Source organism: Erythrolamprus reginae, chromosome 1 (genome assembly GCF_031021105.1).
Source record: "Erythrolamprus reginae isolate rEryReg1 chromosome 1, rEryReg1.hap1, whole genome shotgun sequence".
NCBI classification, from domain to species: Eukaryota; Metazoa; Chordata; class Lepidosauria; order Squamata; family Dipsadidae; genus Erythrolamprus; species Erythrolamprus reginae.
In genome coordinates this window covers 4,345,677-4,359,596 of record NC_091950.1, presented here as the reverse complement: position 1 = coordinate 4,359,596, position 13,920 = coordinate 4,345,677, and the positions used below count along the sequence as shown (strand labels likewise).

The window sequence follows — 13,920 nt, the reverse complement described above, 5'->3', positions numbered from 1 at the left end:
ACTGGAACCTGACCCCTTGGTGTGTTGGCCTCAGACAGCATGTTTTGGGCTCACTCACCTACACAGTTTTTCCCAGTGGGGTCCGACTCGTAGCCCAGATTGCAAATGCAGCGGTAGCTCCCTCGAAGGTTTTCGCACATCCCGTTGGGGCAAATGTCAGGGTTCAAGGCGCACTCGTTGATATCTACGTAGGAGAATTGCCATTTTGGTCATCGGGAAGTTCTTGTCCCCAGCGTTCCCTTCCCTCCCCCCACTTTGTTCAAAGTTTCTCAACTGTGGCACCCTTAAGATATCTGGACTTCAACTCCCAGAATTCCCCCAACCAGGACTGAAACACTAAGGCCAAAACCGGAAGGACTAATAACCAAATACAGTACAACTATTCATAGAGTGACCCTTCAAAGTTACAACAACACTGAAAAAAGTGACTTATTGCCCTTGTTCAGTTACAACCATGGCAGCGTCCTCGTGGTCATGTGATCCAAATTCAGGTGACGGTTTCTGACAAGCCAAGTCAATCAATCAATCAATCAATCAATCAATCAATCAATCAATATCAACTTTATTTGATTAGTCAATCGACCATATCAAAGCGAGGAAAAGGACCACATCGGTCATCATAAAACTGTGACTGCTTAAAATACAATAAAATTGGCTAAAATAGAGGGAATTTGAATAAATAATAAGTTAAAATGCAGTATAATATGCTAAAATTGAGTAGTAAAACATGAGAATATAAAGGATTATATTAAACATATCTAAGATACTGATATAAAATATTCTTCAGTGAGTTCATCTCCTTTGCATGCCACCCCAATATGTTCTATAAAACGTATTCTCATCTGAACTGCCCTGACTATAAACTTAGCGGTTCTAGAAACTACATATACATTTGTACCTTGAAGAAAATATGATAATTGTTTATTACAGTCCCAGTGTGTGATTTTGTCAAGTAGGGGCTGTGAATACTGAGGTCTTACTGAGAAGTATAGTTTACAATTGAGTAGCACATGTGCAATGTCTTCTATTTCTGGTACACTGCAAATGCATGTTCTCTCAAAATATGGTACTTGGTGGAATCGTCCGTATCTAACCATAGAATCTAGCTGCTCAAATCTTGCTCTAGTGAGTGCTGTTCTATGGTATTGGGTCAGACCCATTGTCAGGTATTTTTCTAGTTGAAAGGCTGTTTTGTTCTTGGCTAACCATTTCAGTGACAAGCCAAGTCAAAGGGAAAGCCAGATTCACATAGCAACCACATTGTTAACAACCACAGTAATTCACTTAACAACTGTGGCCAGTAAAGGTGTGATCAGGGGCAAAATTTACTAAAGCACTGTTTTGCTTAGCCATGTAAATTTTTGGCTCCACTGTTGGTCGTAGGCTGAGGACTTTCCTAAAAGGACGTATAATCCTACTGGATTTTAAAATATACTGAGGGGGGACAGGTCACTGTGGAAATGAGTGCCCAAAAGGGACATGGTTAAAATAGTAGTAGGATTAGCATCCTTGTGTTGGAAGGGACCTTTGAGGTCATCCAGTCCAAACACACACACACACACACACACACAGCATCTCTGTTCAGCTTCCATTTGAACACAGGTATATAACAGTTTAGGTTTGACAATATATAAACAAGCTAACAATGAATGCTTGTATGTATTGAAGCACTATGGCTTTAAGAGTTAGTGTTGGGAATGGCTACAAGAGGGAGCCAAAAGCGTGATTCTTTCTCTCTGTGTTTTTCTACTCATTTGTGCTGATTCATTGTGACTGCTGTAGTAAGAACTGTATGTTCGAGGATAGTTTATGTATTTGTAAGCTCTACAAGTAAGTCTTGTAGTATTTATTTACTTATTGTATTTATATGCCACTCGCTCCAAAACGGACTGTATTGTTAATGTATTTAACTGTGCATGACGGGATTGTTTAACTTTACTACGATATTTGCTAAAGTAAATACTATTTTATGCACTTTAATGTATCTGGTTTGTGCGACTGAACTATTACTCATATCTCCTGACTATCTGCTGGATATCTACTAGACTCCCACGTTTTCCTTTGCGCATGTGCCTCCTTGATAACCCACTCTGCACACTCCATAACATCATCTAATGAAAGCAAGCTTATTTTCAGTTCTCTGTGTTAGAAGATTCCCCTTAAACTTACTAATAGAACGGGCTTTTTTTCCCTTCTAACATTGAGCCAGAATCTGCCTGAAAACCCATAATAAGTATCAACAACTTGCCTCGTCCGTCCGCTGTGATCCCGATTCCACTACTGCACAAAGCTTGGAATTCAGCTGCAGGGATTGGAGAAACAAAACAAACAATTGTCATTTCGGAAAGTAACATCGAAAGATCTTCTGCACATCTCAACATTATTATTATTATTTATTATTATTATTTATTGGATTTGTATGCCGCCCCTCTCCGCAGACTCGGGGCGGCTAACAACAATGATGAAAAACAACATGTAACAATCCAATTTAATAAACAACTAAAAACCCTTATTATAAAAACCAAACATACACACAAACATACCAAATATAACTTGTAATGGCCTAGGGGAAGGAATATCCTAACTCCCCATGCCTGGCGACAAAGGTGGGTATTGAGTAATTTGCAAAAGACAAGGAGGGTGGGGGTCATTCTAATCTCTGGGGGGAGTTGATTCCAGAGGGCCGGGGCCACCACAGAGAAGGCTCTTCCCCTGGGGCCCGCCAAACGACATTGTTTGGTTGACAGGACCCGGAGAAGGCCAACTCTGTGGGACCTTCTGGGCCACTGGGATTCGTGCAGTAGAAGGTGGTTCCGGATGTATTCTGGCCCAATGCCATGTAGGGCTTTAAAGGTCACTACCAACACTTTGAATTGTGACCGGAAACTGATCGGCAGCCAGTGCAGGCCACAGAATGTTGCAGAAACGTGGGCGAATCTAGGAAGCCCCACGATTGCTCTTGCGGCCGCATTCTGCACGATCTGAAGTTTCCGAACACTTTTCAAAGGTAGCCCCATGTAGAGAGCGTTGCAGTAATCGAACCTCGAGGTGATGAGGGCATGAGGACTGTGAGCAATGACTCCCTGTCCAGATAGGGCCGCAACTGGTGCCCCAGGCAAACCTGGGCAAATGCCCTCCTCGCCACAGCCGAAAGATGATGTTCCAATGTCAGCTGTGGATCGAGGAGGATGCCCAAGTTGCGGACCTTCTCTGAGGGGGTCAATAGTTCTCCCCCCAGGGTAATGGATGGACAGATGGAATTGTCCTTGGGAGGCAAGACCCACAGCCACTCCGTCTTGTCTGGGTTGAGTTTGAGTTTGTTGACACTCATCCAGGCCCCAACATGTGAATATTACAGATGAAACACACCCTCATTGCTTTGGCAAATGTCACACACACATGCAGCCAGTTTGGGTGAACCAGTAGCAACAACCTGCAGGTGGGCCTGCCCACCTACCTCCGTGGCTATGCCGGTCTATTTAGCCACGTTTTCAAACCACACGCATGTGTGCAAGCTGTGTATGCTAACAGTTTTGGTGCTAGGTTGAAGAAGATGCCCCAAGAGATGCATTTTTCTATATACCCTAAGAGTGTTCTAACAAGAATTCCATATATCTTAAAGTGCCTTTGTAATGTTAAAGTTTTACTAATGGTTCTAATTAACAGTTCTACATTGCAAAAGGATCATAACTGCATAGTCTGTACTTTTGTGACTTCCTCTTTATCCCTATCCATTTGTTGAGCAACTGGCTTCTGGAAATATATCTGCATCAGGGATTGAGAAGTGAAACATTTGAATGCTAAAATCTCTCTCTCTCTCTCTCTCTCTCTCTTTCTATCTTTCTCTCTCTCTCTCTCTCTATCTATCTATTCTCTCTCTCTCTCTCTCTCTCCCTACCTACCTACCTACCTACCTACCTACCTACCTACCTATCTATCTATCTATCTATCTATCTATCTATCTATCTATCTACAGTGATACCTCATCTTACAAACCCCTCGTCATACAAATTTTTGGAGATACAAACCCGGGGTTTAAGATTTTTTTGCCTCTACTTCCAAACTATTTTCACCTTACAAACCCAAGCTGCCACCACTGGGATGCCCCAACTCCGGACTTCTGTTGCCAGCGAAGCACCCGTTTTTGCGCTGCTGGAATTCCCCAGAGGCTCCCCTCCATGGGAAACACCACCTCCGGAATTCCGTATTTTTGCAATGCTGCAGGGGAATCCCAGCAGCGCAAAAATGGGCGCTTCGCTGGCAACGGAAGTTTGGAGGTGGGTTTCCCAGCAAGGGGAGCCTCATGAAATTGCAGCATCACAAAAACATGGAAGTCCGGAGGTGAGGTTTTGAGGACTTCTGTGTTTTTGCAATGCTGCAATTTCGCTGAGGCTCCCCTCACTGGGAAACCCCACTTCCAGACTTCCGTTGCCAGAGAAGCACCCGTTTTTGTGCTGCTGGGATTCCCCTGCTGGGATTCCCCTGCAGCATCACAAAAACACGGAAGTCAGGAGGTGGGGTTTCCCAGTGAGGGGAGCCTCAGGGGAATCCCAGCAGTGCAAAAACGGGCGCTTCGGCTGGCAAAAGGGGTGAGTTTTGGGCTTGCACGCATTAATCGCTTTTCCATTGATTCCCATGGGAACCATTGTTTCGTCTTACAAACTTTTCACCTTACAAACCTCGTCCCAGAACCAATTAAGTTCGTGAGACGAGGTATCACTGTATATATAACTATCATGAATCATGAAGCCATGTAGGCTGCATTTATCCACCATGTAATCATATTTTCTGTTGATTTTACTTTTTTACTTCCCCCTTTTTGTATGCACATGAACATGTAACCCATATTATTGGTCCACACAATAACACACTTGTTCATCCTACTTTTCAGAAAAGGTATAAGAATGTAACTAGAAATGTTAATGGTTGTTCAGATTTTCCTGTCTTACTTCTGAACCTTGCATGCAATAAACATGAGTTACTCAATCTCCTTGTGGTCTCTGTTCCCTTGACTGGTAACGGGTTTTTGGTGCAACAGGGTGAACCGTTATGTAAATTATGTGAATTCCACCTTTGCACACAACACATTCTCTGCAGAAGCATCTTTTGGAACAAGAAGTTTTTAAGGACTTATTTTGATATTAAGACAATTCCAGAAATTTACAGTTCCAAAAAGAATATTTCTGATTCAAGGTTGAACTGTTGGGAGTCTTTGGTGCTCTCTGAACTTGGTTGTTTTTATTGCAGACTTTTCAATACCCAAGTGGGTAACATCATCAGCATTAGAAGGGGGTTGTGGAGAGGAGGAGGAGGAGGAGGAGGAGGAGGAGGAGGAGGAGGAGGAGGAGGAGGAGAATGACAATAGGGCCCTTGGTGCTCTCTTGAGCTTGGTTGTTTTCTTGCAGATATTTCATTACCAAACTAGATAACATCATGAGTGCTAACAGTAGAATGGAGCGGGATTGCTGTCTATTTATACGTCAATCAAGGAACTATCAACTCAAGCAAAGAACAGCCTAATCATGGTGACTGCACAAGGCAAATCACTCATCTATAAGCAGAGAGGGAACCCCACACACCCTCAGACTGAGGATGTTACCTAGTTGGATCATGAAATGTCTGAGAACACCAAGGACTCCTCCTCCTCCTCCAGACAGAAGGAAAGGGGGCGACATGATCAAAACATTTAAATATGTTAAAGGGTTAAATAAGGTTCAGGAGAGAAATGTTTTCAATAGGAAAGTTAACACAAGAACAAGGGGGCACAATCTGAGGTTAGTTGGGGGAAAAATTAGAAGTAACTTGAGAAAATATTATTTTACTGAAAGAGTAGTAGCTGCTTGGAACAAACTTCCAGCAGATGTGGTTGGTAAATCCACAGTAACTGAATTTAAACATGTCTGGGATAAACATCGATCCATCCTAAGATAAAACACAGGAAATAATATAGGGGCAGACAAGATGGACCAGGAGGTCTTTTTCTGCCTTCAATCTTCTATGTTTCTATGTTTCCTTTCTCCTTCTTTAATTCCACAAACCCCACTCCCTTCTAGCGTGGAGATATTTCCTAGTTGAGTAACGAAGCATCTGCAAGAAAGCTCAACAAGGAGCCCTCATTTTAACCCTGAGCTACAAATATTCTTCTTTATTCAGCTTGTGTTTCTGTTTAAATCTGCCTGCTAAAATTACTAATGAAGCTCAAAAATCTCCTGACTTAGGGGTGTGCTCATTATCCCGAATCTTCAAAGAACAACGTTTTTCTGGCCCTCGGCCACTGCCTGACTCCTGGGAATGCAACTTAGAAACTGAGGAAATATGCAGACTGACCTTTGCCAGCCTCTTTAAGGTCAGAAGAGGGCTACCTAAGGTCTCTTCTGCAGTGGCGAGATCTCTTGCTTTGTCCCCACTGGAAACTTTCAAGAAGAAGTCAGACTGCCATTTGTCAGAAAGGGTGTAGGGCATGGGTGTCAAACTCAAGGCCCGCATGTCAGATCCGGCCCAAAATGTGGTCAGAACCGGCCGTCGTGGACTACCCTGGTCCCACTGTTTTCCAAAGCATCATGGCATCGGACCAGAATACTTACGAGACTGCCTTCTACCGCACGAATTCCAGCGGCCGATTAGGTCCCACAGAGTTGGCCTTCTCCAGGTCCTGTCGACTAAACAATGCCGTCTGGCGGGACCCAGGGGAAGAGCCTTCTCTGTGGCGGCCCCGGCCCTCTGGAATCAACTCCCACCGGAGATTCGAATTGCCCCCACCCTCCCCGTCTTCTGCAAGATGTTAAAGACTCACCTATGCCGCCAGGCATGGGGGGAGTAACTCCCCCCTCTCTTCTGACGATAGCACTTGAGAATGGCATGACTGTGTAGCATTGATTGTTTTTAATATTAAGGGGTTTTAATTCTACTTTTATTAATTGGATTGGTATCATTGTTTATTGTATTTATTGTTGTTGTGAGCCGCCCTGAGTCTTCGGAGAGGGGCGGCATACAAATCTAATAAATAATAATAATAATAATAATAATAATAATAATAATAATAATAGAAAAAGAAAGTATGGATCATCGACATCGCAATCCCAGGGGACAGCAGAATTGAGGAGAAGCAGCTAGAGAAATTAGTGAAATATGAAGATCTGAAAATCGAGCTGCAACGACTCTGGCATAAGCCAGTGAAAGTGGTCCCAGTGGTACTTGGCACGCTGGGCGCAGGGCCAAAGGATCTCAGTGGACATTTGAAAACCATCGGAATTGACAAAATCTCCATCTGTCAATTGCAAAAGGCCACTTTACTGGGATTGGCAAACATAATTCGCCACTACATCACACAGTCCTAGGTGCTTGGGAAGCGCCCAACTGGTGATGAAATACGAAATCCAGCATAGTGATCTCGTTTGCTGTGTTGTACTGATATACTACTACTACTACTACTACTACTACTACTGATAATAATAATAATAATAATAATAATAAAATTGTTATTGTTGTTTTTGTTATTATTATTATTATTATTATTAATATATTAATAAATATAATTATTATTAATAATAACATAATTGTTGTTATTATTATTGTTGTTGTTATTGTTATTGTTGTTGCTGTTGCTGTTGTTGTTGTTATTATTATTATTATTATTACTACTACTACTACTACTACTACTACTACTACTACTACTATTAGAGGGCCAGACAAGAGGCAACAGATGGAAGCTGAACAAGGAGAGATTCAACCTAGAAATAAGGAAGAACTTTCTGACGGTGAGAGGAATCAACCAGTGGAATGGCCTGCCAGCGGAGGTTGTGAACGCCCCAACATTTGAGATCTTCAGGAAGAGGCTGGACTAACATATGTCTGGGATGGTATAGGGCAGTGATGGCAAACCTATGTCGTGGGTGCCACAGGTGGCAGATGGAGACATATCTGCTGGCATGCAAGCTGTTGCATGTGTGTGCTAGCCAGCTGATTTTTGACTTGCAAAGAGGCTGCAGGAGGATGTTTTTGGCTTCCAGAGAGCCTCCTGGGGGATGGGGGAGGGCATTTTTACCTTCCCCCCACCTCCAGGGAAGCCTTTGGAGCCTTAGAAAAGTGAAACACGTGCCCACTGGCCCACCAGAAGTTGGGAAACAGGCCGCTTTCAGCCTCCAGAGCGCCTCCAGGAGGTGGGGGAAGCTGTTTTCACCCTCCCCAGGCAATGAATTATGGGTGGTGGGCACTTGCACCTATGTGATAGCACACACACATGCTCTTTTGGCAACCAAGGAAAAAAAGGCTCGCCATCCCTGGTGTTGGGTTTCCTGCACCAACAGGAGGTTGGACAAAAAAACCCACACAAAGTCCCTTCTAACACAAACTATAAACAAACTCAGTGCAATGATGGTGAACCTGCATGCACACACTTCTTCCCTCCCCCCCACGCATGCACAACCCCCCCTGCACTGCCCCCCGTGCATGCAAATAGGCCTTGCTGAAGCCTGGGATGTGAAAAAAAATGGCCAAATGGGCAAACCGGAAGTTCAGAAAAAAGGACTTCCTGTTTGCCCGTTGTGCTGTTTTTTGCACTCCGGGGCTTCAGGAAGCTTCCCTGAACCCTCCAGAGTGCAAAAAACAGCACAATGGGCAAACCGGAAGTGTGTTTTTCTGAACTTCCGGTTTGTCCATTGGGTAATTTTTTGGCCTCCAGGGCTTCAGGGACGCTTTTCCCAAGGCTGAAAATCAGCGGGCCAGCGCACACATGCACACTGGAGCTGAAATGTGGCAAAGTCTTTTGTGCTTTCTTATATGGGTCCAGGTGCCACCTGTGTGGTTCGCCATCATGGACCTAGTATCAGAGGAAGGATCATAAGAACCATGCTGAATCCGGCCAAAGCCCATCGAGTCCAGCATTCTGTGTCCCACACTGCCCCCCCAATTGTCCTTGGGGATCTTGAGCATAAAGAGAAGGCAAAACCCTCCCTTTCCATGGACCCCCAACAAGAGGTACTCAAGGGAATCCTGTCTGCCTCAACCAACATAGAGGCAGCACTTGGACATCCTTTTCAATAACCACCGATACACTTGGCATCCATGAATCTGTCTAATCCTGCCTTGAAGCTATCAAGGCTGACAGCAGTCACGATCTCTTCTGGAAGTGAATTCCATCAACCATGGACCCTCTGGGTGAAGAAATATTTCCCTTGATTTGTCCTCACTTTCTTACCTATGAGCTTTAGGGAGGGCCCCCTCGTCCTAGTATTGTGCGATAGAGAAATTTTTTTTCTATCCACCTTTTCTATCCCATGCAGGATTTTATACCCTTCGATCAATTCATCCCTTAAACACCATCTTTCAAGGCTGAAGAGACCAAGGCGTTGCAACCTGGTTTCATAAGGGAGGGGCTCCATTTCCTTCATCATTCTTGTTACCCTTTTTTTGCACCTTTTCCAGTTCCATTCTATCCTTCTTGAGGTGCGGTGACCAGAACTGTACATAGATTTGGTTCAGCCCAATATACCCATTGTGAAGAGGAAATATGCCAGCAGTTTTGGGGAGTGGCATCAAGCCAGCCACACCCACCCAGTTGGCCACACCCAGCCTCCCCCAAGGTCAATCAGAGCCCTAATGCATCCCTCGATGAAATTGAGTTTGACACCCTCTGTTGTAGGGTCTCCTGCTTGGGCAGGGGGTTATTATTATTATTATTATTTTATTATCATTTATTGGATTTGTATGCCGCCCCTCTCCGCAGACTGGGGGTGGCTAACAACAGTGGTAAAACAACATGAACAATCCAATTAATAAAAACAACTGAAAAACCCTTATTATAAAAACACAAACATACACACAAACATACCATGCATAACTTGCAATAGCCTAGGGGGAAAGGATAACTTAACTCCCCCATGCCTGGCGACAAAGGTGGGTCTTAAGTAATTTGCGAAAGACAAGGAGGGTGGGGGCTGTTCTAATCTCTGGGGGGAGTTGGTTCCAGAGGGCCGGGGCCGCCACAGAGAAGGCTCTTCCCCTGGGGCCTGCCAAACGACATTGTTTGGTCGACAGGACCCGGAGAAGGCCAACTCTGTGGGACCTTATCGGCCGCTGGGATTCGTGCGGTAGAAGGCGGTTCTTGATGTATTCTGGCCCAATGCCATGTAGGGCTTTAAAGGTCATTACCAACACTTTGAATTGTGACCGGAAAGCGATTGGCAGCCAGTGTAGGACGCGGAGTGTTGCAGAAACGTGGGCGAATCTAGGAAGCCCCATGATAGCTCTCGCAGCCACATTCTGCACGATCTGAAGTTTCCGAACACTTTTCAAAGGTAGCCCCATGTAGAGAGCCATCGTGGTTGGACTAGATGACCTACAAGGTCCCTTCCAACTCTTTTAACCTGTCCTTTTCCCCATGGCTCCAGATGGACAAGTTCTCCCCGAGGCTTCTCTCCCTCTGCAGCTTTTCCTGGAAGGACTTCAAACGAACAGGAAGATCACACAGTCATTTCAAGGAAAGCTTCAGAGGAGAAAAGAAATAACAGCCTTGCCAGGGACATCTAAAGAAAGCTGATTTTTTCTTTTAAAGTCAATGCAATCAATCATTCTCCTTTTCCCCAGCCAAATGCAACCGGCTTCTTACATTTAGAGGGAAAAAGTTTCCCTTGCACGCTGTCAATACTAGGTACTTGACCGGTTGGATTTGTCAATAGAATAGAATAGAATAGAATAGAATTTTATTGGCCATGTGTGATCGGACACACAAGGAATTTGTCTTGGTGCAGATGCGCTCAGCGTCCATAAAATAAAATATACATTTGTCAAGAATCATGTGGTATGACACTTAATGATTGTCATAGGGGTCAAATAAGCAATGAAGAAGCAATATTAATAAAAATCTTAGGATATAAGCAACAAGTTACAGTCATACGGTCAACAGAGGAAGGAATGGCTGATAGGAATGATGAGAAAAACTAGTAGAATAGAAGTGCAGATTTAGTAGAAAGTCTGACAGTGTTGAGGGAATTATGTTGCTGGTTAGTTCATATATTGACAAATATTGTTGTGTGCTAAATATTGGTCTATGTATTGGTTAGCTGCTGTATGAATAGAACTGTATATTCTAATATCTGGTCTGTATATGATTGTTTGACTTGGATATGTATATAGTTGACTGTTTACTGATTAATCTATTGTATACATTGTAAATAATATGGGGGCTGCTGATCTGTTTCTGGACACAATTCAGACCCCTATAAAGCCCTACATGGCATAGAACAAGACTATCTCTGAGACTGCCTTCTGTAGCACGAATCCCAGCGACCGGTTAGGTCCCACAGAGTGGGTCTCCTTAGGGAGACCAAACAATGTTGGCTGGCGGGACCTAGGGTAAGAGCCTTCTCTGTGGAGGCCCCGGCCCTCTGGAATCAGCTCCCCCTGGAGATTCGCACTGCCCCCACCCTCCTTCCCTTCTGAAAGAGCTTAAAAACTCATCTTTGGGGCCAGGCCTGGGGTTATTAGATCTCCCCCCTGACCAACGAATGTTTTTAGTACGATTGTTGAATGAATGTTAATGGAAGCTTTTAAAGTTAGATTTTTAAGGACTGTTTTTATGTATATTAATTGGATTGATTTACTGTCTCTTTGTATATGTTGTGAGCCGCCCCGAGTCCTCGGAGAGGGGCAGCATACAAATCCAATTAAATAAGTAAATAAATAAATAAAATTTATCCATTGATTAGTCTGTGTTATTGGTTGAACAGCCACCACTGCCATATAAACTCTGTTTCTAAGTTTAGGATTCTAACATTGGTTATGAGCCGAGTGTGGAATGCTAACACACACTCCTCTATAACAAGCAGGAAGAGGGAGATGGTGATCCCGCTATATAGAGCGCTGGTGGGACTCCATTTAGAATACTGTGTTCAGTTCTGGAGACCTCACCTACAAAAAGATATTGACAAAATTGAACGGGTCCAAAGACGGGCTACAAGAATGGTGGAAGGTCTTAAGCATCAAACGTATCAGGAAAGACTTAATGAACTCAATCTGTATAGTCTGGAGGACAGAAGGAAAAGGGGGGACATGATCGAAACATTTAAATATGTTAAAGGGTTAAATAAGGTCCAGGAGGGAAGTGTTTTTAATAGGAAAGTGAAGACAAGAACAAGGGGACACAATCTGAAGTTAGTTGGGGGAAAGATCAAAAGCAACGTGAGAAAATATTGTCCTGATGGGTTTGTTCTCATATATATATGAGAGAGGCAAGATAAGGAGCTGTGATGTTCCTTCAGTACACCAGGGTGATTCAACACAAAAATATGTAACCCTTCCCTGGTGCAGAGCTGAAGGGATTGGATACTGTAGCCTAGAGGTTAATTCTCTGCCTTACAAGGCAAAGGTTGCAGGTTCAAGTCCCAGTGAGGGTATGGCTAGCTGATGAGGCCAGAACAAGGCCGAAATGGGACCATCCTAGTCTCCCTTAATTTTAAAATTCCAGCTAAAAAAACATTTGACATATATATATATATATATATATATATATATATATATATATATATATATATATATGAGAATATTTATTTGTTTGTTTGTTTGTTTGTGTTTGTATGCCGCCCCTCTCCGAGGACTCGGGACGGCTCACTGCATGATGTGCCAAACATTTGTGAAGTGGCTGTTTTGTTTCCCCAACATACAGATCTGCACAGGGCTCACTACATATTTTTGTGTTGAATCACCCTGGTGCATTGAAGGAACATGACAGCTCCTTATCTTGCCTCTCTCATATATATATGAGAACAAACCCATCAGGACAAGATTCAGCCTTCCACCTGCATTTAAAAGACAAAGGCCACTCTTTTGAAGACATCAAAGTCCACATTTTGAACAGATAGGCACCATGGGCTGGTCGTTCGCTGTTCCCAGGGTAACCCTATAGGCCAGATCTAAGCACTCTGTGGGCCAGATCTGGCCCTAGGCCTTTAGTTTGACAGCCCTGTCCTAGACCCTCTGTTTACTCTCTACTGATCCTCAGGAAAGCAAGTTACTTTGCTATTCTGCCCGGCCTCTTTCCTCCCCATTCCTTGTTATTGTGGCAGGTCCATTAGACTACAGGCTGTGCATTAAAGATAACCCTCCCCAAAATATTCAGCATATCCTGCAGGTTCCTCGGAATTCCCTTACTTTCCTGGCTTACGGAGAAGTTTGAGTGGGCAGAAGACATTAGTTCGAATGTCTTTAGACGGGAAACAAAATATGGGTTTCAACATCTGGGGTTCGCTAATGATCTCTTCTCCGAATTGGGACTCACCGGAGTTTTTGGCAGGACAAGGGTGGCACGGCTCTCCAAATCCGTGGTCTGGATTGGCACAGCAACATTCAGATTTGGTGACGGCTCCCGGGAAGGGACGGGCGCAGGTGCCCTTCTTGATGCCACCGTAACAGGTGCTGCGAACGTGGGTATCCACGCAGACCCGCCCGTCCACGCCGATAGCCAGCCCTCCCAGGCACTCGCAACGGAAGGAGCCCTCGGTGTTGATACACCAGCCGTTCATACAAATTCCTGGAGTCTCGCACTCGTCAATGTCTGAAGTAGGAAATAAAAATTATAAGAAATGATTGATTGATTGATTGGACTTATATGCTGCCCCTCTCTGTGGACTTGGGGCGGCTTCAACATATCGATAAGAAAGATACAATATATAAAACATTTCTAAGCCAATTAATAGAAAAGTTAATTTAAAAATTATTTTAAAAACTAACCATTTAAAATCGAACAGTCGCATGCATACTATCACATCCAACACATTCACCGGGCAGAGGCTGGGGTCTAATGATATACAGTGGTACCTCGACATACCAGTTTAATTCGTGCCAGACCCGAGCTCGTATGTCGATCAATTCGCATCTCGAACGAATGCCTTTAGACTTTGTTTTTCGCGCCGAGATAACTGGAAG

General features: G+C 43.9%; 1 protein-coding gene across 1 annotated transcript in view; it reads right to left on the bottom strand.

Moving 5' to 3' along the window:
* FBN3 (fibrillin 3) overlaps positions 1–13,920 on the bottom strand; it is a 193,268-nt gene that overhangs the window by 95,865 nt on the left and 83,483 nt on the right. The window contains 3 exon segments of the mRNA XM_070735596.1: positions 59–184; positions 2,249–2,302; positions 13,274–13,549. Coding sequence (XP_070591697.1) covers positions 59–184; positions 2,249–2,302; positions 13,274–13,549 — 456 coding nt within the window.